General features: G+C 43.1%; 1 protein-coding gene across 1 annotated transcript in view; it reads left to right on the top strand.

The window, feature by feature from the left end:
* Positions 1 to 405: 405 nt before the first annotated feature.
* WDFY4 (WDFY family member 4) overlaps positions 406 to 24,473 on the top strand; it is a 442,717-nt gene continuing 418,649 nt past the window's right edge. The window contains exons 1-6 of the mRNA XM_038744298.1: positions 406 to 645; positions 6,173 to 6,287; positions 6,383 to 6,489; positions 8,749 to 8,883; positions 16,595 to 16,784; positions 23,202 to 23,391. Of these exons, the coding sequence (XP_038600226.1) occupies positions 406 to 645; positions 6,173 to 6,287; positions 6,383 to 6,489; positions 8,749 to 8,883; positions 16,595 to 16,784; positions 23,202 to 23,391 (977 nt within the window). The remainder of the gene's footprint in view (positions 646 to 6,172; positions 6,288 to 6,382; positions 6,490 to 8,748; positions 8,884 to 16,594; positions 16,785 to 23,201; positions 23,392 to 24,473) is intronic.

The following is a 24,473-nucleotide window of genomic DNA, read 5'->3' as shown; positions in this document are numbered from 1 at the left end:
AAGCGCCGGGGCGGATACAAAGAAAATGCGTTGGGCCCAGTCCCTGCCCCACATGGTGTTCACAGCCTTAATCCCCATTTTGCAGATGAGGGAACCGGAGCACAGTGATTTACTCGAGGTCATATAGCAGGCAAGTGGCAGAACCAGGATTAGAACCCAGATCTCTGAGTCTCAGGGCTGTGCTATTTCCACTATGCCACTAAGAGAATTTTCTCTCATAAGAAGGCTGCTCAAATGTTCTGAAAACATGAGGTCAGTATATGCTACTACTCCCGCTTTGTTGGAAAAGAGTCATAGCGTTTTAACTCTGGAACTTTCACAGGAACCAGGATTCTCAGTAGAAAACCTGTGGCAGAATATAACTCCTTTTAATTTCCCTTTAAAGCAGTCGTGTGTAGCTAAGTCATGAGCAAAGAAGAAAAATTGGCTGAACACGATGATGCAGAACGGGAACCCCATTTCAAGGCTGAAGATGGACAGGATACTGGGCAGCACAAATTGCACCGAGAAGGGCAGGTCCAGTGCTCCACCACCCTCTGGGAAATATTTGAGAGACAGTTTCTGGAATACGAGCCATCCATTCCTCTTCTCAGCCCAGATGAACAGCAGAAGAAGTTGCTGGGGCTCCTCCCCCTGTTTCTGAAGGTTGGTACTTTCCTTTCTCGGAGTCGGGTTCAGGGTTTACGGACTAAAGATACAATTCCTAGGAATCACATATTTAGGGATTCTCCCCTTTTTGTCACAGTGTGAGGACCATGGTTTTACTGAGTATTGGTATTGTCAATTCTAGGCCGTTACTCATATGGAAGCAAAGCAAAGTGCCCAAGGGCAACAAAGAGAGGTGAACAAATACCACAGTTTATTATTATTGTTGTTATTACTATTATCATTTCATTCACTCATTCAATCGTATTTATTGAACACTTACTGTGTGCAGAGCACTATACTAAGCGCTTGGGAAGTACAAGTTGGCAACATATAGAGACGGTCCCTACCCAACAGCAGGCTCACAGTCTAGAAGACTGTGAGACATTTCTCACTAGGAAAGCCCAGAATCTATTGTCCAACCAACGTGTCCAAAATATACTCACTTAACAAATGGTAAATTGACCCATAGTCATTAAACACTGATTTATCTTCATTTATTTGAACTTCCCTTGAACAAAAATACTTGCAAATTTTCCAGGTGTTCATATATGATAAGTACACTTTATTTGCATTTTGCATTTATTTTGAAGGAGGTGTACCAAGCATTATACAACATTTAACCTGCTCCTCAAACCCCAATATACTGGGGAAGAGGGAAAAGGCAGGTACTGTGCTCAGTTTTAGAACTGGGAAAATTCAGAAACATGGAAGAAACTAAATGAGTCTGTTTCCTGAGTTCTGACACCACATATGTTATATTGTATTCCACCTGCTACAACAGCGCATTCCCCCTGAAAGAAACTCCAACCACTTTGTACAATCCTGAAATGTTTTCTCTTTCTCTGGGCACAGGAGAATCAGGGTTTACTTGATTAAAGATAAGAGCACCTCAGATTAGCACTCTTTAAAACCTAAGTACTTTGGTTGAAAGAAGGAATCACCCAGACCAGAGTTAGGGAGTGGGGTAACCTAGTGAATAAGGAAATCATTAAAGAAACAGGTTTACTGAAACAGTTTCCCCTTTCACTTACAAGACTCCAAATCAGTAGTAAAATCGCGTTTTTAATCTGACCAATTTTTGAAGAGTGTTAATGCCACTAGTTCAGATCTACAACAAATTGAATCATACTTTCCAAGTGCTTAGTACAGTGCTTTGCACACAGTAAAGACTTACTAAATATGATTGAATGAATGAATGAATTTATGGGAAGCCTCAAATAGTAACTTTTGCTCTTCAACTGCCTGTTGGCATCTCTTTCTATTTTCGAATTGTTTCTTTTTTTCCATCATCCCTTATATCCTCCCCCCCCAAGAAGTCTTCACTCTAAGCTTTTCTCAGCCTCCCTAACTGCAAAGGGGACCAGATCAACTGCTTGAACCAGTCTGCTGTGGAACTATTGGTTACAATCAATCAATCAATCAATCAATGGCAATTGTTGAACACTTCCTCTGTGCAGAGCACTGTACTAAACAAATAGGCAAGTACAATAGAGTAAATAGACCTACTGGGAGAGATAAACATTAAGAAATTACAGGTAGGGAAAGCAACCAAATACCCAAATAATAAGTGTGGTACTTGTTGAGCATTTTCTGTGTGCCAGGCACTGTACTAAACACTGGGGTGGATACAAGCAAATACATAGTCCCACATAGGGCTCACAGTATTAATTCACATTTTCTAGATGATGTAACTGAAGCACAGAGAAGTGAAGTAAGTTGTCCAAGGTCATGCAGCAGACAAGTGGCAGAGCAGGGATTAGAACTCAGGTCCTTTGGGCATCCAGGCCTGTGCTCTTTCCACTAGACCATGCTGATTCTCATATGTCCACAAATGCTGTGGGGGTGGGGTGCATAGGAGATCTGGATTTAAGAGCTTAGGTGATGCAGAAGGGAGGAAAAAAATAGGGTAGAAAGATGAGAAATTAGTCAGGGAAGGCTTCTTGGAGGAGGTATGATTTTGGTAGGGCTTTAAAGATGGGGAGAGTGAGTCAGATATGAATGGGGAAGGCATTTTAGGAAGGAGGAAGTGTGAGAGCAGTGGTCAATGGCAAGAGAGATTAGAGTGAGGTGCAGTGAATAGGTTGCTGGGAGAGAAGTGAAGTAGGAGGGCTGAGTTGCAGTGGGAGAGGAGTAAGGATAGGTAGGAGAGTGAAATAACTGCTTAAATTCCAAAAAATGTTTGCTTTTCAAAACAACCGTTATTCCAGGCAGACTTCACTGAGGATCTAAATATCAGTTACCTTTTTTTGTCCCCTTTCTTCATGTGGTTCCAAAATGGAGGATCAGTCACAGCATTCTGAGACTTGAACGATAAGTATGTGTGACAGAAAGAAAGTGCAGAAGCGCAGAGAAGCAGCGTGGTCTAGTGGTTAGAGCACGGGCCTGGAAGTCCAAAGGACCTGGCTTCTAATCCTGACTCTGCCACTTGTCTGCTGTGTGACCTTGGACAAGTCACTTTGCTCCTCTGGGCCTCAGTTACCTCATCTGTAAAATGGGATTGATTGTGAGCTCCATGCGGGACCCAGATTGTGTCCTATTTAATTAGCTTGTAGATACCCCACTGCTTAGTACAGTCCCTGGCACAGAGGAAGCACTTAACAAATTCCATTAAAAACAAAAAACAAACCATGGGTCAGATGCTTTTAATCCTATAATCCCATCTAGTTTTGTTGAGATATGCCTGAAGCATGAAGAACGGAGGGCGTCAGAGCTTGTTTACAGTTTGTGTCAGGGAACATGTCTACCGAATGTTGTACTCTCCAAAATGCTTAGTACAGTGCTCTGCACAGAGTAAATGCTCAATAAATACCGTTGTTGATAATGATGATGATGATTCAGGGCTTATGTGGAAACACTTAATAATTTCCCAAGAAATATATTGGTCTTCATTAGTTGTGGGTGAAAATGTATTTGAACGCATAGGGGTAAGTGTTCCTCCTTGTTAACTGGGTAGTATATCTGGGTTTGGGCTTCATTCTCATTTGGCACTTGCATCCCCTTGAAATCTCTTCCCCCTTAAAGGTGTTACCTCACTTTACCCATTTTGAAATTGGGTTACTTTCCCTGCAGAGTCTCTCTCTCTCTTTCCCTCTCTCTCTCTCTTTCCTTGATGTCTCCAAATGAGCACTGCAGGCCTGAACAGAAAGATGACTTTTAGTGGATATGATTTCCTTTCGTGCTCCAAGATATTATAGCTTCCCGGCTCAATTTACTAGTATTACGTTTTCCTCAGAATCTGAATGTGGGCCCACTCCACACAAAGAGCTCATCTTACTTTGTGAAATATGTGGCAGTTTTCTGTAACCTGAACCTTTCCTCCACTGTCTCAACCTTAAGGGGATGACTTTTGAAACCCTGTCTGTAAATGAATGGGGAAATCATCTCTTCCCTTCAGGACACAAAGCTCTTGTAGCCGTGAGATGTTTGGCTACGGTCTCCTCTCCCATAGTCTGAGGGAGGGACTCTGTGCCCTTTTCATCTCTATGAGAGCAGTCCGGATTTATGGCTCATCACAAGATCTCTGTAGCTTATCTGACGGTTGCTATTTCCGGATAGTTGTTATAGTACTGCAAGCAGTGGGCTTAATTTTCCCCATCTGAACAACAGAGGTAATAATGCTGTCTGCATCATAGAAGGATTGTGAAAATCAATGAAGTAATGGCTAAGAAGTACTTTGAGATAGCTAAAAGGAAGACACTATGTGAATGTGTAATAATATTCATTCATTCATTCATTCAGTCGTATTTATTGAGCGCTTACTGGGTACAGAGCACTGTACTAAGCGCTTGGGAAGTCCAAGTTGGCAACATATAGAGATGGTCCCTACCCAGCAGCGGGTTCACAGTCTAGAAGGGGAAGACAGACAACAAAACAAAACATACTAACATAATAAAATAAGTGGAATAAATATGTACAAGTAAAATGAATAAATAGAGTAATAAATATGTACAAACATATATACACATATACAGGTAGTCCTAGGCCTAGTCTTTAGGGCCTCATTCTCTCATTCAATTGTATTTATTGAGCGCTTACTGTGTGCAGAGCACTGTACTAAGCGCTTGGGAAGTCCAAGTTGGCAACATATAGAGACGGTCATTCATTCATTCAATCATATGTATTGAGTGCTTACTGTGTGCAGAGCACTGTACTAAGCGCTTGGGAAGTACAAGTTGGCAACACATAGAGATGGTCCCTACTCAGCAGCGGGCTCACAGTCTAGAAGGGGGAGACAGACAACAAAACAAAACATATTAACAAAATAAAATAAATAGAATACAGGAATTCTATAGAATAGAATAGAATAAATAGAATACAATATATAAATATAGAGTACAAGTAAAATAAATAGAGTAATAAATATGCACAAACACATATACATATATACAGGTAGTCCTAGGCCTAGTCTTTAGGGCCTCCCTGTTCAGGGGGACCCCGGCCCCCGGGGGTTCGGCCCCTCCACGAGCCAACGTAATATCACTATGATTATTATGATTGGTAAATCAAGTCAGATGCTTAGTAGTCATTAAGAAGCAAATGTTTTCTTTCACCCCAGAATCTGTGGATTATTTGTTTTCTTTTAAGTTTGATTTAGAGATCAGGGCAGTTAATGTCCTTTCCTGGCTTGTCAATTACAACTTTATCAGGGGTGATGGATCACTTTATCCAGCCCTTCGAAAGAAAAGTTCTAAGAACTGTCAGGCTAGATTCTCCCAGGATGTAGCCTTTTCTCTCTAAGAACAAATTAGGCTTTAGTGGAAGTGGAGTTAACTCTTTCAGGCCACCACGGTGCCATTTTTAACTCTTTCAGCACACCAAATGGCACCTGGTGACCTGAAAGAGTTAATGTAGCTAACAGCAGGATTTTACTCCCAAGGAGGTAGGGATGCATTGGGAGTGTCTGGCTCAGCATACAATTACTGCACAACTCACAATGGCCCAGTTTGCTTTATTGCATAGAGCCTTTTAGAGTCCCACTGCTCACTACATGATGTTTATTCTCTGGAGTCAATCTGCTACAGGATTCCTCTTTGAAGTTTTGCAAGTGCATTGGGTGAACATGAGAATGTATTAGAAAACATCCAGAACTGGGTTCTCCATCATGGAATGGCAGATTATTTTATAACATGTTTTCTGAATAAAATAGTTTGACATTTATTTATTTATTGGAAATATTCTAATTTTGGATGTCATGTGAAAATTATGAAATGTCTTTTTTATCAACACTAGATCAGTTGGGTTTGTGGTCAAGTGGACAAAAATGATACTGTAGACAATGCCACAAATGTACAAATCCACTATTCAATGCTGTCTCCTTACCTGTAAGAGCAAGTGATATTACACGGAATATGATTTCAACACCACATTCTTGCAAAGTGTTCTGAGGATGGTATAAGGGTTGGTGAATGTATTTTAAAAAGTAGGAAAAAGGATAAATCTAATTAGAGAGATGACAGTTCCACTTTAATACTTGGGAAAGTCAATCACAGAAATACGGTTTAAATCTTTCCTGTTAACGTTTCAGGCTTGGGAGCAGTCTGCTGAGATTGTCTGCTTTTCCAGAATCCAAGACTTCGCTAGCAAAGTTTCTAAAGTTTTTGTCCGAGAAATACAGAATGTGCTTGCTTTCAAGCCTGCAGGTAAGACGCTGTTCTATAAAACCAGCTGTTCAGGTTAGTTTGCATTGGTGTCTCTATGTTGAAATTGATATTCTGTAACAATACTGTGATTTCAGAATCAGCCCGGCTGGCCATTGGACAATTTCTACAGTGCACAGGAGATGTTGAAAATGATGGATATTTACTCCTGAAATCTGTATTTTTACTCACCCAAACTGACCCTGTAAGTTTTTTGGCCATATTTCATCCTCTAGTTTAGACATTATCACCGAAACATTCACAGAGGAGACAAAAGGGATTGATTGACTCTCCATAAGACTAGAACAGTGTCAAATTAGCTAGCAACATTTTGAAAGAAGCTGTCTGATATATTTGAAACGTTATTTTGAACCTTTGAATTGCCTGTCAAAAATTTCAAACATTTTGCTGATTTTAATTTCTTTGTCCCCATTTCTTCCCATCCCCCATCTCCGTTTGGACCACTTCCCTAATAACTCCGGAGTAGGGAAATGGGAACTTCCTCATTATTATGGTTGGTTATTGGTGCTTTTTGCTTCAGGTAGGAAAGGAGCCCGACATTTGCTGCAGTGAGGGCCATTTGGCTAAGTCACCTTCCTTTATACAACCTAAAGAGCATGAGCCGGAAAGTCAAAAGATCTGCATTTTCATCCTGGCTCCATCACTTGCTTGCTCTGTGACCTTGGGCTAGTCACTTATCTTCTCTGTGTCTCAGTTCCCTCATCTTTAAGATGGTGATAAAAGACCTAATCTCCCTTCCTCTTTGACAGTCAGCTCCAGGTAGGACAGGGATTCTGTCCATCTATTTGTCATGTACACACACACACACAGACACACAAACACACAGACACACACATACACACATACACACACACACATTTCCTAAAGACCAGAAACGGCAAATGAGGACAAGTACTATGCATTATTGTAATTCATCATTATTCACAAGACTAAGAAATCTTCTGCACAACCTGCTTAGAAAGAATGTCATGCTCTAACTCCAGGAAATGTAACTCCCTTAATGTGGAGTTTCTTTTTTCAAGAGGAAAATTAGAGTCTCTGAGCTGAGCTTCCATCATTTACTTGATATTTGGTCATGAAAGACAATCACATCATTTAGGAACATGTTTTCTTCCAATCTTCCAGGTTTAGCCCAGAATTGGAATTCTGTCATTTGGATTTAAGAAAGACTGGTTTAATTTTATACCTCTTGATTAGGTCATAATTTGCAAGTAGCATCAGATTTGGGGTAATGTATAAAACTAGGCCTACTTGCAGGTACAAAAAGTTGTTGTAGCATAAAAACTGTATTATTTTCATCTTAGTTATAAATGGTATTAAAATTACAATAGGACAAGTACCCCTTCAGGGGTTCCTGTAACATGACTTCTAACATTTTGATTTCCATTTTCTGATTTATTTCCCTCCCAATATTATGTTGGAAAGAGCTCCTTTAAGTGCAGAGCAAAATGAGCCTCAACTGCCAGATGACATTGTGCAGTTGTCTTTTGTCAAACCAGGCTGCATACAGTTTACTTTCAATTCCCAGATGGGGTCCTGGGTTTCAGACCATCAGGACAGTGAAGTTTGCAGGTTTGGTTCTAGTTAATTTGACCAGCATTCGTTTAAAATTGAATGTTTGGACCGTGAAATTTACTTTTCCCCAACTTTTCCAGAGCACAGCTCAATGCCTCATTCTCCCCCATGCAGCCATTTCTTCCAGGTACTGAGGATCAAATTATTTCAGCATCAAAAAAGTATTAAACACCAGACTCCTGATATTCAAGGAAAGACTGAAGGCAAGGAAAGAGTGCTTCTGCGTATTGGTGGGGCAGAATGGAGACGAAGGGTTGGAACAAATAGTGTTGAGAAAGAGTGTTCTATTTTATTTCATTTTTTTAATGGTATTTGTTAAATGCTTACAATGCACCAGGCACTGTATTATGTACTGGGCTAGAGTCAAGATAATCAGGTTGGACACAGTCCCTGTCCCACATGAGGTTCATAGTCTTAATCCCAATTTTACAAATGAGCGGAGACACATGGACGTGATGTGACTTGCCCAAGGTCACACAGCAGACAGGTGGTGCTGTCGGGATTAGAACCCAGGTCCTTCTTACTCCCAGGCTCATGCTCTACTAGGCAATGCTGCTTCCCACACAGTGGCCCACGGTGTGGAAAAGAGCGCGGCCATGGTGATCGGAGGGTGCTAATCTCAGTTCAAACACTTGCCTGCTGTGCAGCAATGGGCAAGTCACTTAACTTCACTGTGCCTCCATTTCCTCTCAGACTGTGAGCCCCATGTGGAACTGGGACCGTGTCTGATCTGCTTACGGCCTATCTACCTCCAACATTTAACGCTTGGCAAATAGTAAGAGCTTAGTAAATAATACAGCTATTAAGGAAGTTGACTTTTAAGTTGGACATGCCATAAAACATGCCTGACCTTTGCACTTTTTTTCAGGATACACTGGGAAGCGTCATAAAATCTGGTCTCCCCGGGGTCCTTTTACAGTGCCTCTACCTTCTCTTTGCTTTCTCCCTGGATAAAGATGAGTGCCTTGAGAGTGACTTGCAAATTCAGAAAATGTTTGTACAGGTGAGTAAGAGCAAAGGGAGGTCCCATTTCTCCAACAGAGCCAAGACTTATTCCCTGGGGCACTCTGATGACTGTTTTTTCTCACCTATATTAAGAAATAGTATGAATGCACCTGCTAAGTTGGATTCACACTGACTTGCTTGCTCTCTTTTCTGTATTGTCTGCACTTGGTTCTGTGAACTTGGGGCATGTGATATTTGCCCCCATCCCCAATCCCACAGTCCTTATGTACATATCTTTAAATTATATAAGTTACTTTTTAATTTCTATTAATATTTGTTCCCCCAGACTGTGCGCTCAATATGGGTGAGAATGCTATACTCTTCCAAGCACTTAGTGAGCTCTGCACATAGTGGATGCTCAGTATATACCTATGATGGATTGATTCAAATTTCTTAGTTTTCATAACTGAACAGTCAAAGACTGTGGGCTTTCATATGGGCCTCATTACTCTTTCAGTAATCAATATATTTATGCCCTCCTTAGTGCTCATTTATACATGTCCATTTTAGGTATATTCGACCTCTCAGGTCATAGATATTTTTATGTTTGTCTTTCACTTTAGAGTAGGTTCCTTGTGGGCAGTGAACATGTCATTTTGCAATTCTGTACTTTCCAAGCACCTATTTCAGTGCAAAGCACCAAATGGGTGCTCAACCAATGCTGCTACACAGTGTTGCCTAGTGGATAGAGCACAGACCCGAAAGCCAAAAGGACCTGGGTTCTAATCCTGATCTGCCACTTGTGACCTTGTGTCTGCTTTGTAACCTTGGTCAAGTCACTTAACTTTTCTGGGCCTCAGTTACCTCAGCTGTTAAATGGGTATTGGGACTGTGAGCCCCATGTAGAATAGGGACTGTGTCCAACCCGATTTGCATTTATTGATCCAGTGCTTAGAACGGTGTCTGGTACATAGTAATAGCTTTACAAATGCCACTATTATTACTACTACTACTCCTGCTATGACTGCTATTCCTCCTCCTCCTCTTCTTAATACTACTATGACTACAATGACCATTATTACTACTACTTCTATTACTATCAGAGATTTTCAGTGGGTCCATAGAGAAATAAAATGATCCAGTGCCTCAGTTTTGCTGCCAATATTTAAATGAACATGATTACCCACCTAGAAAATAACAGTAGGTCTTCAATCGATAAAACCTAGAAATTGATCTCATTTGCTTTATACACTAACCCTGAATGAATGAGTTGCCAGTGCTACTTTAAGAGCCTCAAGAATTAAAAAAATAAAGCTTTCTACTAACATGAAGTATCACTGTTATCCCACCAGTGAGGATGTTGAATTGCTACACTGAGTTAAAGTGATAACTTGCATTTTGTCAAGCAGAATTAACCTAATTAACTTAATAAGAATTGAGGCTCTTTTCTCCGAGATCATGGTGATGCATGAAGACAGAGTGGGTGGACACAAATTAATACTTAGTCCTAATTATAGTAGTCTTAGACCCTTCCAAGTGAGTTGTTGAATAATTCAAATGGAATCCCCTTTACAAATTGCTATTTTTGGATAGAGATTTAAGGGTGCCTTGTACTGTCAATCAGTCAATGGTATTGATTGAGTGTTTACAGTGTGCAGTAAGCACTTGGGAGAGAGCAATATAATAATAATAATAATGATGGCATTTGTTCAGCACTTACTATGTGCAAAGCACTGTTCTAAGTGCTGGGGGGATTCAAGGTGATCAGGTTGTCCCACGTGGGGCTCACAGTCTTAATCCCCATTTTACAGATGAGGTAACTGAGGCACAGAGAAGTAAACTGACTTGCCCAAGGTCACACAGCTGACAAGTGGTGGAGTCGGGATATGCACCCATGACCTCTGACTCCCAAGTCCACGCTCTTTCCCCTGAGCCATCCTGAGCAATGCAATGGGGTTCATAGACATGATAATAATAATAATGATAATCATAATGATGGTGTTTGTTAAGTGCTTGAAGAGTCAGAGGACATGGGTTCTAATTCCGGCTCTGCCACTTGTCTGCTGCGTGATCTTCGGCAGGCCTCTTAACTTCTCTATGCCTCACCTTTATCTGTAAAATGGGATGAACACTGTGAGCCCCACATGGGACAACCTGATTACCTTGTATCTACCCAAGTGCTTAGAACAGTGCTTGACACATAGTAAGCACTTAACAAATACCGCAATTATTATTGTTATTATTATTATTATGTGCCAGGCACTGTTCTAAGCACTAGGGTGGATGCAAGCAAATTGGGCTGGACACAGTCCCTGTCTCCCTAGGGGCTCCCAGTCTCCATCTCCATTTTCCAGATGAGGTAACAGGCCCAGAGAAGTGAAGTGACTTGTCTGAGGTCACACAGCAGACAAGTGGCAGAGCCAGAAGCAGAATCATGGACCTACATGATTCCCAGGCCTGTGCTCTATCCCCTACACCATGCTGCTTCTCACTACGCCATGCTGGACGGTCCCAGGAATTTCAATAATTACAGATTGTGGGAGCAGTGGAGTAGAAGGATATTCATGTGAATGCTGAGGGCTCCAGGTAGAGTGAGTAACAAAGTCAAATTGGGTGGGGAAAAAAGAGATCAGTCAGAGAAGGCTTCTTGGAGAAGACATGATTTTACTAGGGCTTTGAAGATGGGGAGTGGCGGTCTGCCAGATAGAGGGATGAAGTTCACATTGGAGAAATGATATCTAGGTTCAGTGAGTAGGTTGGTGTTAGAGGAATGAAGCGTTTGACTGGGTTGTAGAAGAAAATTAGCCAGGTAAGGTGGGAGGAGAGCTGATGAAGTGTTGTTAAGCCAATAGTAAGAAGCTTCTGTTTGAGGTAGAGGTGGATGGGCAAACTTTGGAAGTTCTTGAGGAGTGGAGAGATGGGCAGATTTTTTTTTTTAATATAGAAACGATCTGGACGGCCGTGGCCTGGAGTCAGGAAAGATTAGAAGCAGGGGGGTTTGTGAGGAGGTTGATGCAGTAGCTGATGTGGAGAATGCTAAATGCTTGGACTGTCATGGTGGGAATTTGAATGGAAAAGAAAGAGTGGATTCCAGAGATGTTGTGGTGAGACAAAGGAGAATGGCACTTTTGTCTGCAGTGTTGGGATAGTTGGAGTGTGTGACGGATGCCCCCATCAGGAAATGTGGATAAGCTCTGTTCCTGAGACTTCAGGACTGAACAGTTGCAAGGAAGAACTGATTCTAGAGCTGGGGGCCCAAGGGGGTCCAAAAATGGATTAACTTATGGCTGAAGTGACTGCCGCCCAAAGCAATAATAATAATAATAGTAATTGTTAAATGCTTACTGTGTGCCAAACACTGTTTTAAGTGCTGGGGTAGATGCAAATTAAACAGATTTAAACACAGTCTCTGTTTCACGTGGAGCTCACACTCTAAATCCCCATTTTACTGATTAATAATAACAATAATAATAATAATAATGATGGCATTTGTTAAGCACTTACTATGTGTGAAGCACTGTTGTAAGCACTGGGGGGGATACAAGGTGATCAGTTTGTCCCACGTGGGGCTCACAGTGTTAATCCCCATTTTACAGATGAGGTAACTGAGGCCCAGAGAAGTTAAGTGACTTTCCCAAAGTCACACATCTGACAAGTGGCAGAGCCAGGATTAGAACTCATGACCTCTGACTCCCAAGGCCCTGCTCTTTCCACTGAGCCATGCTAGGGCACAGGGAAGTTAAGTGCCTTCTCAGGGTCACACAGCTGGCAAGGGGTGGAATTGGGATTAGAACCCAGGTCCTTCTGATTTCTAGGCCCATGCTCTCTCCACTAAACCATACTGCTATAACCTGATAGGTCGTTGCCTAGGTAGCCACTAGAATTTTTGGTACCCATATTAGCCCACTATTTTTTCAAGAATCCTCAGAGTGTACTGGGGGTATAGTAATTGTCATATCTCTTAAGCATCTACAATATGCCAACCATTATACTAAGAACTGGGGTAAATACAGAGCAATTAGATTGGACACCATCCTTAATCCCTAAATGGGGATTAAGACTGTGAGCCTCACGTGGGACAACCTGATCACCTTGTATCCCCCCACCACTTAAAAAAGTACTCTGCACGTAGTAAGTGCTTAACAAATGCCATCATCATCATCATTCTACCACATGGGGCTCACAGTCCAAAGTTGAGGGAGAACAGGTATCCCCATTTTACAGATGAGGAAACTGGGGCACAGAGAAGGTAATCGCCTTCCCAGGGTCACACACCTGGCAAGGGCGGAGTTGGGATTAGAACCCAGGTCCTCAGGCACGTGTTTTTTCCGTTAGGCCACACTACTTCACACAATACAGTAAAAGTCCTGTTGGATCTCACTATCAGCACATTTATGAGACTCAAGGTGATTGATATATCAATGAATCGACCAGAAAAGGTATTTATTGAGCACTTATTGCGTGCAGAGCACTGGACCAAATATTTGGGAAGGTTGGTGCTGTCAGACTAATGGATATATATTTTTAATGGTATTTGTTAGGTACTTAATATCTGCCAGACACTGTTCTGAGCATTGGGATAGATACAATCTAATCCTGGCTCCACCACTTGTCTGCTGTGTGCCCTTGAACAGGTCACTTCAATCAATCCATCAATCAATCAATCAATCAATTGTATTTATTGAGTGCTTACTGTGTGCAGAGCACTGTAGTAAGTGCTTGGGAAGTACAAGTTGGCAACATATACAGTCCCTACCCAACAGTGGGCTCACAGCATAGAAGGGGGAGACAGAGAACAAAACCAAAAATATTAACAAAATAAAATAAATAGAATAGATATGTACAAGTAAAATAAATAGAGTAATAAATATGTACAAACATATATACATATATACAGGTGCTGTGGGGAAGGGAAGGAGGTAAGATGGGGGGATGGAGAGGGGGAGAGGAAGGAAGGGGCTCAGTCTGGGAAGGCCTCCTGGAGGAGGTGAGCTCTCAGTAGGGCCTTGAAGGGAGGAAGAGAGCTAGCTTGGTGGATGGGCAGAGGGAGGGCATTCCAGGCCAGGGGGATGACGTGGGCCGGGGGTCGATGGCGGGACAGGCGAGAACGAGGTCCCGTGAGGAGATTAGTGGCAGAGGAGTGGAGGGTGCGGGCCGGGCTGGAGAAGGAGAGAAGGGAGCTGAGGTAGGAGTGGGCGAGGTGATGGAAAGCCTTGAAGCCCAGGGTGAGGAGTTTCTCCCTGATGTGCAGATTGATTAGTAGCCACTGGAGATTTTTGAGGAGGGGAGTAACATGCCCAGAGCATTTCTGTACAAAGACAATCTGGACAGCAGCATGAAGTATGGATTGAAGTGGGAAGAGACACGAGGATGGGAGATCAGAGAGGAGGCTTATGCAGTAGTCCAGACGGGATAGGATAAGAGCTTGAACGAGAAGTGTAGTGGTTTGGATGGAGAGGAAAGGGCAGATCTTGGCAATGTTGCAGAGGTGAGACCAGCAGGTTTTGGTGACGGCTTGGTTGTGAGGAGTGAATGAGAGAGCAGAGTCGAGGATGACACCAAGGTTGAGGGCTTGTGAGACGGGAAGGATGGTAGTGCCGTCAACAGTGATGGGAAAGTCAGGGAGAGGGCAGGGTTTGGGAGGGAAGACAAGGAGTTCAGTCTTGGACATGTTGAGTTTTAGGTGGCGGGCAGACATCCAGATAGAGATGTCCTGAAGGCAGGAAGAGATGCGAGCCTGGAGGGAGGGGGAGAGAGCAGGGGCAGAGATGTAGATTTGGGTGTCATCAGCGTAGAGATGATAGTTGAAGCCGTGGGAGTGAATGAGGTCATCAAGGGAGTGAGTGTAGATCAAGAACAGAAGAGGACCAAGAACTGAACCTTGGGGAACCCCCACAGGAAGGGGAAGAGAGGGGGAGGAGAAGCCTGCAAAAGAGACTGAGAATGAACGACCAGAGAGATAAGAGGAGAACCAGGAGACGACGGAGTCTGTGAAGCCAAGGTCGGATAGCGTGTTGAGGAGAAGGGGGTGCTCCACAGTGTCGAAGGCAGCTGAGAGGTCGAGGAGGATTAGGATAGAGTATGAGCCGTTGGATTTCACAAGCAGGAGGTCATTGGTGACCTTTGAGAGGGCAGTTTCCATGGAATGTAGGGGACGGAAGCCAGACTGGGAGGGGGTCGAGGAGACAGTTGGTACTGAGGAATTCGAGGCAGCACGTGCAGACGACTCCTTCAAGGAGTTTGGAAAGGAATGGTAGGAGGGATATGGGGCGATGACTAGAAGGTGAGGTGGGGTCAAGAGAGGCTTTCTTAGGATGGGAGAGACATGGGCATGTTTGAAGGCAGAGGGGAAGGAACCAGTGGAGAGTGAGCGGTTGAAGATGGAAGTTACGGAGGGGAGAAGGGACGGAGCGAGAGATTTCATGAGATGAGAGGGAACGGGGTCAGAAGCACAGGTGGCCGAAGTAACACCTGAGAGGAGGGAGGAGAGCTCCTCTGAGGATACTGCTGGGAAGGATGGGAGAGTAGCAGAGAATGTTGAGAGCCGGGGGGGTTGGAGAAGGTGGGGGAGTGACTTTGGGGAGGTCGGACCTGATGGATTTAATTTTGTTAATGAAGTAGGAGGCCTGATCGTTGGGGGTGAGGGAAGGAGGAGGGGGAGGAACTGGGGGCCTGAGAAGGGAGTTGAATGTACGGAAGAGCTGACGGGGATGATGGGCATGGGTGTCAGTAAGGGTGGAGAAATAGTTTTGTCTGGCGGAGGAGAGGGCTGAGTTAAACTTCACTTCTCTGAGCCTCAGTCACCTCATCTGTAAAATGGAGATTGAGACTGTGAGCCCCATATTAATTAATTAATTAATTCGATCGTATTTATTGAGCACTTACTGTGTGCAGAGCACTGTACTAATTACTTGGGAAGTCCAAGTTGGCAGTGTATAGAGATGGTCCCTACCCAACAGCGGGTTCACAGTCTAGAGGGGGAAGACAGACAACAAAAGAAAACATATAAACAAAATAAAATAAATAGAATAAATATGTACAAGTTAAATGAATAGAGTAATAGGGAAAGGGACTGTGGTCAAACTGATTTACTTGTATCCACTCCAGCGCTTAGTACAGTGCCTGGCACATAGTAAACACTTAACAAATACCCCTGTTATTACAAGGGAATCAGGTTGGGCACAATCCATGTGCCACCTGGGGCTCCCAATCTTAATCCCCATCTTGTTTCATGCTGTTGAGTCATCTCATAGAGAAGCAGCGTGGCTCGGTGGAAGGAGCACGGGCTTTGGAGTCAGAGGTCATGGGTTCAAACCCCGGCTCCGCCAACTGTCAGCTGTGTGACTTTGGGCAAGTCACTTAACTTCTCTGTGCCTCGGTTACCTCATCTGTATAATGGGGATTAAAACTGTTTTCCCCCCGTGGGACAACGTGATCACCTCCCCAGCACTTAAAACAGTGCTTTGTACATAGTAAGCGCTTAACAAATACCATTATTATTGTTATTATTATTATCTCTGACCCATAGCGATACCATTACAGACGAGATACGGAACAAATTATGAACCCGTCTTCTAGACTGTGAGCCAGTTGTTGTGTAAGGATTGTCTCTCTCTCGCTGAATTGTACTTTCCAAGCACTTAGTACAGCGTGCTACACACATTAAGAGCTCAATAAATACTATTGACTGAATGTAGTGAACATGGTCACATGATTCCCTCTCGCTCCCCTGCCTCCCACCAAATAATTGATTGGAGCTTCTTTTTCAGGTGATGCTCAGGCTGTATAGCGAGCCCAAGGGAGTGGAGGAACTCCTCGCGGGCCGGGAACTCCCATCTCTCCTCATCGCCACGTCCACCCTGTGGGATCAGAGCAGCCCGTCCTGGAAAGGGCCCACCTTCTGGGTGCTGAGGACCATCTCCAGAGCCCAAAACCAACAGGTCATTGACTATCTGCAAGGTATGGTCCAGAAATGCTGCCCACTGAGGACTGTTGATGGCGTTTTGTAAGCGCTCAATCGGAGAAGCATCGTGGCCCAGTGGAAGGAGGGGCATTCATTCATTCAGTCGTATTCATTGAGCGCTGACTGTGTGCAGAGCACTGTACTAAGCCCTTGGGAAGTACAAGCCATGAGCCTTGAAATTGGAAGACCCGGCATCTAATCCCAGATCTGAAAACTGCTTGCTGTTTGACCTTGGGCAAGTCACTTTACTTCTCTCTGCCTCAGTTTCCTCAATGGCCAAATGGGGATTAGATAACCGGTCTGTCTCCTATTTAGACTGTGGGGCCCATGAGGGACAGGCCCTCTGTCCAAACTATCTCTTATCTAATATCTCATATTTACCCTAGTGCTTAGAACAGTGTTTAGTAAATAGTAAGCGCTAAACAAATACCATAAAACAAATTGTGGTGTTTGTTAAGAGTTTGTGCTGAGCACTCTACTTATCACTGAGGTAGATACAAGATAATCAGGGCTGCCGTGGGGCTCATCATCTGTGTAGTAGGGAGAGCAGGGATTGAGCCCCATTTTACAGATGAAGAAACTGAGATACGGAAAAGGTATGTGACTTGACCAAGATCACACAGTAGACAAGTGGTGGAGCTGGAAGTAGAACCCAGATCCTCTGACTCGCAGGCTTGAACTCTTCCCACTAGACTATGTTGCTTTTCAGTAAATGGCACTGATTGATTGATCAATGTCAATTGATTGATTGAGAAGCAGCCTGGCTCAGTGGAAAGAGCCCGGGCTTGGGAGTCAGAGGTCGTGGGTTCTAATCCCGGCTCTGCCACTTGTCAGCTGTGTGACTTTGGGCAAGTCAACTCACTTCTCTGTGCCTCAGTTACCATGGAGGGAGATACACTATTTATTTCATAGAGTTCACATAGATTTATTTCATTTGCCCTCAGACTTTTTTATAAATGGAAAAACCTTTTATGGAACGTTTTCCTATGTGTAGGTAGTGTTCAGAGGAGATAAATTCATCCTATCTACAGTAGTTTAAAAAGAGATAAAAAGAAATACGCTAGGTTATGAGATCTTTGAGCACATAGACTGTGTTTCAGTCAATCCATGGTATTCATCTGTAAAATGGGGATTAAGACTGTGAGCCCCACATGAGACAACCTGATCACCTTGTATCCCCCCCAGCACTTACAACAGTGCTTTGCACAGAGTAAAAGCTTAACAAATGCAATAATAATAATTATTATTATCCACTGATTCAAGGCATTAACCCTCTCAGAAGAGCAACTTTTATTGAAAATCCATGAGATTCACAGGAAGATATTTTCCATTTACCTCAAGATCATTACATTCACAAGACAATAACTTGAGTATACAACTTTATAGGGCAGTTACTTTCATTTACAAGTATAATAGGCTAAGCTGGTTTACCTGATATAACGTCCTTTAGACTTTAAGCTCTCTGTGGTCAGGGAACATGGCTATCAACTCTATGTTGTTGTGTTGTACTCTCTCAAGCTTTTAGTACAGTGTTCTGCACACAATAAACACTCAATAAATTGAATACGATTGAATGAATAAATACAATTGATTGATTCACTGACTGATTTACCCAGGAGGGTTCCATAACCCAAAATCAGCACTGCCGCTGCTAATTCTCCCCTCAGGAATCCTGCAGCTGTGCAAAATAATTTATGAAGAAGTGATTGTGAGCCTCAAGAAGTACACATTTTGTTCACGTAGTTAGGCAATTTATGCAGTTTCTACAGTTGTATAGAGTGCTATCACTTGGTAATTGAAGTAGGAAAATCCACTAAATCTGCTTACACCCAAGTGTATACATTTTATAATTATAACTGCAGTGCTTCCACATCACTCAGTCAAATGTTTTCATAAAATTAATCGCATTGTACAGAATCCTGCACACAATATGTGCTCAACAAATACTATCGATTGATTAATTTTACTCACAAAGGTGATAATATTGAGCACCTAGGGTAATTGCATTTGGATCTGTGACACTTGGGCATTTGATATTCATCCCATCATCAACCCCACAGCATTTATGTACATATCTTTAGATTATATATATAAATTACTTCAATATTCTTATTATTATTCAAAGTACTTGATTATCTGTCTTGCCCTGTAGACTTAAAGCTCCTTGCAGGGAAAGTGTCTGCTAAATCACTTGTATTGTACTCTCCCAAGTACTTAGTACAGTGCTCTGCACACTGTAAGCGCTCAATAAATACCACTAATGGATTGATTGATTGATAGTTTCAAGTGATGTGAAATATTTTTTAATTCACTCATTCACTGGAATAATTTTAATAGTCTATCTTCTGGGTCAGGTTGCTGCCTGCTTAGGCAGTGATTAGCCACCCTTGCCTGATTTAAAATGAAGGCAAATTATTTCATTCATTCATTCATTCAATCATATTTATTGAGTGCTTACTGTGTGCAGAACACTGCACTAAGCACTTGGAAAGTACAAGTTGGCAATATATAGAGACAGTCCCTACCCAACAGTGGGCTCACAGTCTAGAAGGGGGAGACAGAGAACAAAACAAAACATATTGACAAAATAAAATAAATAGAATAAATATGTACAAATAAAATAAATAAATAAATAGAGTAACATTGGAGTAACATGCCCAGAGCGTTTGTGGATAAAGACAATCCGGGCAGCGCCATGAAGTATGGATTTAAGTGGGGAGAGACAGGAGGATGGGAGATTGGAGAGGAGGCTGATGCAGTAATCCAGACGGGATAGGATGAGAGCAGGGTAGTGGTTTGGATGGAGAGGAAAGGGTGGATCTTGGCAATGTTACTTGCCAATGTTACTTGGCAATGTAAATTTGCAATAACACATTGGAGGGAGATACACTTTTTACTTCATAGAGTTCACATAGATTTATTTCATTTGCCCTCAGGCTTTTTTATAAATGGAAAAACCTTTTATGGATCATTTTCCCAAGTTTAGGTAGTGTTGGAAAGAGCACGGGCTTTGGAATCAGAGGTCATGCGTTCAAACCCCGGCTCTGCCAATTGTCAGCTGTGAGACTTTGGGCAAGTCACTTAACTTCTCTGTGCCTCAGTTACCTCATCTGTAAAATGGGGATTAAGACTGTGAGCCCCCCGAGGGGCAATCTGGTCACCTTGTAACCTCCCCAGCGCTTAGAACAGTGCTTTGCACATAGTAAGCACTTAATAAATGTCATCAATATTATTATTAGATAAATTCACCCTGTCTACAGTAGTTTAAAAAAAGATAAAAAGAAATACGCTAGGTTATGAGATCTGTGAGCACACAGACTGTGTTTCAGTCAATCAGTGGTTTTCATTGAGTGCATACAGTATGCAGACTACTGTACTAAGAGGCCTTGGGAAAGTAGAATAGTTGGGAGACAAAATTCCTGCACACAAGGGCTTAAAGTCTACAGGGGGTGACAAATATTAAAATAAGTCACAGACAGGGGAAACAGCAGAGTGCTAAAGGGCTGGGGAGAGTATCAAAGTCCTTAAGGGACACATTGCCGAGTGCGTAGAAGACGCAGAAGGGAGAAAGGATAGAGTAAATAAGGACTTGATCAGGGAAGGCCTCTTGGTGGAGATGTGCTTTTTACGATTGTTTTGAAGGTAGGGAGAGTGGTGATCTGGCAGATGTGATAGGGGAGGGAATTGCGCGTCAGAGAGAGAATATATGGGCCGAAGATCAGAGGTCAAGGTACATTCACTCTTTCATTCAATAGTATTTATTGAGCGCTTACTGTGTGCAGAGCAATGTACTAGGCGCTTGGGAAGTACAAGTTGTACAGAGAGTAGGTTGGCTTTAGAGGAGCAAATATGCTGAATGGGTTGAAGTAGGAGATCACCAAGGTAAGATAGAAGGGAGAAAGCTGACTGAGTTTCTTAAAGAGTTTCGGTTTGATGCGGAGGTGGATAGAGAAAAAAAAATGGAGGTTTTTGGGGGAGTGGGAAGATTTACTTTCTCTCACTTCCTTCGTTCAGCTCTGTATACATTAGGCACTCAATAAGTAATATTTCAAGGATCAATGATTCTGCATGTGACCTTCTGTGACAGCTCATTTGCCATTTTAGATCTGGCCTTATCTTTCAATTCATCCAAGGACAGACTTATAACAATTAACTCAGCCAGTTGTCTGCGGTGTGACCTTAGGCAAGTCGCTTAAATTCTCTGTGCCTCAGTTTCCTCATCCCTAAAATTGCGATTCACAGCACCCTTACAGTGTGAGTCACATGTAGGACAGTGACTGTCTGATCTGTTCTTCTAGTCTACACTCCAGTAACTAGCGCAGTTCAAATATCAAAATGGTGGTTGTGTGATGCTAAAAAATAAACAAGCCAGTTCTCATGGTATTAGTATCATTATTGTTGCTATTATTATTGTATTTGTTAAGTGCTTACTATGTGTCAGGCACTATATTAAGAGCTGGGTTGGATACAAGCAAATCAAGTTGGACACAGTCCCTGCTCCACATGGGGCTCACGGTCTGAAAACCCCATTTTTCAGATGAGGTAACTGAAGCCCAGAAAAGTTGAGTGACTTGCCCAGGGTCATAAAGCAGACAGGTGGTAGAGCTAGGATTATATCCCAGGTCCTTTTAACTCCCAGGCCCATGCTTTATCCACGCTCTTTATGCTGATTTTTATGCAAGAAAATCCTGTTAGACTCCAAATGGTAGGCAGACAGAGTCACTGGTCTGGTTGAAATGTGATTTGATTAAGTTATGCTGCACCAAATTATAATAAAAGTTTTGGCCTCTTCCCCAGGGAGAGTTAGATTAGATAGACTAACTGTCTGGTTTCATTTCTAACGTTTAGATTCCTAGATTTAGTCGGCATGATTGAAAGTATCTTTCTTCTAGCCAGTTCTGATGGAGAAGTAGTGTGGCTCAGTGGAAAGAGCATGGGCTTTGGAGTCAGAAGTCATGGATTCAAATCCCAGCTCTGCCACTTGTCAGCTGTGTGACTTTGGGCAAGTCATTTAACTTCTCTATGCCTCAGTTACCTCATCTGTAAAATGGGGATTAAGACTGTGAGCCCCACGTGGGACAACCTGATCCCCAGCACTTAGAGCAGTGCTTTGCACTGCCACCTAAAGCCTGCCACCTAAAGATACCTTTGCCCGCCACCTAAAGCTCAACATGTCGAAGACTGAGCTCCTTGTCTTCCCTCCCAAACCTTGTCCTCTCCCTGACTTTCCCATCTCTGTTGACGGCACTACCATCCTTCCTGTCTCACAAGCCCGCAACCTTGGTGTCATCCTCGACTCCGCTCTCTCATTCACCCCTCACATCCAAGCCGTCACCAAAACCTGCCGGTCTCAGCTCCGCAACATTGCCAAGATCCGCCCTTTCCTCTCCATCCAAACCGCTACCCTGCTCATTCAAGCTCTCATCCTATCCCGTCTGGACTACTGCACTAGCCTTCTCTCTGATCTCCCATCCTCGTGTCTCTCTCCTCTTCAATCCATACTTCACACTGCTGCCCGGATTATCTTTGTCCAGAAACGCTCTGGACATATTACTCCCGTCCTCAAAAACCTCCAATGGCTACTGATCAATCTGCGCATCAGGCAGAAACTCCTCACCCTGGGCTTCAAGGCTGTCCATCACCTCGCCCCCTCCTACCTCACCTCCCTTCTCTCCTTCTACTGCCCAGCCCGCACCCTCCGCTCCTCCACCACTAATCTCCTCAATGTATCTCGCTCTCGCCTGTCCCGCCATCGACCCCCGGCCCACGTCATCCCCCGGGCCTGGAATGCCCTCCCTCTGCCCATCCGCCAAGCTAGCTCTCTTCCTCCCTTCAAGGCCCTGCTGAGAGCTCACCTCCTCCAGGAGGCCTTCCCAGACTGAGCCCCTTCTTTCCTCTCCCCCTCGTCCCCCTCTCCATCCCCCCGTCTTACCTCCTTCCCTTCCCCACAGCACCTGTATATATGTATATATGGTTGTACATATTTATTACTCTATTTATTTATTTATTTATTTATTTTACTTGTACATTTCTATCCTACTTATTTTATTTTGTTGGTATGTTTGGTTCTGTTCTCTGTCTCCCCCTTTTAGACTGTGAGCCCACTGTTGGGTAGGGACTGTCTCTATGTGATGCCAATTTGTACTTCCCAAGCGCTTAGTACAGTGCTCTGCACATAGTAAGCGCTCAATAAATACGATTGATTGATTGATTGATTTGCACATAGCAAGCACTTAATAAATGCCATCATTATTATTATTATTATTCCTAAGTGGAAGGACATCTCGTTCACCATCGCCCAGCCCAAGGTGGAAGGGCGAAGACCCCTTTAGGTTATATCATACATTATGGTGATTACTAGTCCTGTCATTCAAGGCGGCATCGGTTTCCCCTCACTTGACTTTCTCCTACAGAGACAGACTGCGTGAAGACAATCATTCAAAACCTGACTCGGCTCTCGGACACCTCACCAGCTCATGACCTGAGTGACGTGGTGACCCTCCTCTTGTGCTTCGTAAAAGACTCCTATCCCATTTCCTCGGCTTTACTCCTTGATATGGAGAACAGCGGTGGATACCCACTGCTGCTCAAAGTGCTGCTTTGGTGAGTAGAATTCTTTTTTTATTCTGTGTCTATACTTGGGTAGAAATAAAACGACTGCCTTATTCCGTCATAGAACTCCAAGAGCATTTAGAGCAATGGCAGTTTCTGTAAATCTCCTTAAGTGAATCTGTTCACCTCGTGTAGTTCAGGATGGGGGCACGTAGCCAACAATTTTTTCATCAACTTTGCCTATCCAGGACAGAGAGAGTTGTGGATTGTGCCAAGTGCCAGGATTCAGGCTCAGGAGACAAGGAAAATGGATTTTATTCCCAACTCAGTTCCTAATTGGCTCCAAGCCTTGGGAATGAGTTTTACAAGAGTGTTGGGTCCCCGTAGCTGTACATTTCCAGAAAGAGATACAAAAAAACCCCTGATTTATGATGCAGTGAGTCCAGAAAATAGAAGTATTTTTTAACTTCTATCAATTATATGCTGTTTCGAGCTATGAATAGTGACTTGAATTAAAGTGTCTGTAGCCTTAATGCTATAGCTGTAAATGTTATCCTAGGTTGGAGTTATTGTCTAGGCAAAAAGTAATCCTGATATATTTTTCTCGGTAACACACTCATGGATACCATTTCAACTACATTAGAGTTGTCTTCAAACTGAAGATTGATTCTCTCTAGTTGTAAAATTTGTGCATCAGTGGGCCCAGGACTATTATAATAGTAATCATTGCTTTTTTGTGTTAACAATAATAATAATGGCATTTATTAAGTGCCTACTATGAGCAAAGCACTGTTCTACATGCTGGGGAGAGGGGATACAAGGTGATCATGTTGTCCCACCGGGGGCTCACAGTCTTAATCCCCATTTTACAGATGAGGTAACTGAGGAACAGAGAAGTGAAGTGACTTGCCCAAAGTCATTCATTCATTCATTCATTCAATCGTATTTATTGAGTGCTTACTGTTTGCAGAGCACTGTATTAAGCGCTTGGGAAGTGCAAGTTGGCAATATATCGAGACGGTCCCGACCCAACAGTGGGCTCACAGTCTAGAAGAGAGGGCTCACAGTCTAGAAGTCACACAGCTGACAATTGGCAGAGCTAGGATTTGAACCCATGACCACTGACTCCAAAG

Source organism: Tachyglossus aculeatus, chromosome 3, assembly GCF_015852505.1.
Source record: "Tachyglossus aculeatus isolate mTacAcu1 chromosome 3, mTacAcu1.pri, whole genome shotgun sequence".
Classification (NCBI taxonomy): domain Eukaryota; kingdom Metazoa; phylum Chordata; class Mammalia; order Monotremata; family Tachyglossidae; genus Tachyglossus; species Tachyglossus aculeatus.
The sequence above is the reverse complement of the archived record's forward strand: the minus strand, read 5'-3'. Positions and strand labels throughout refer to the sequence as shown.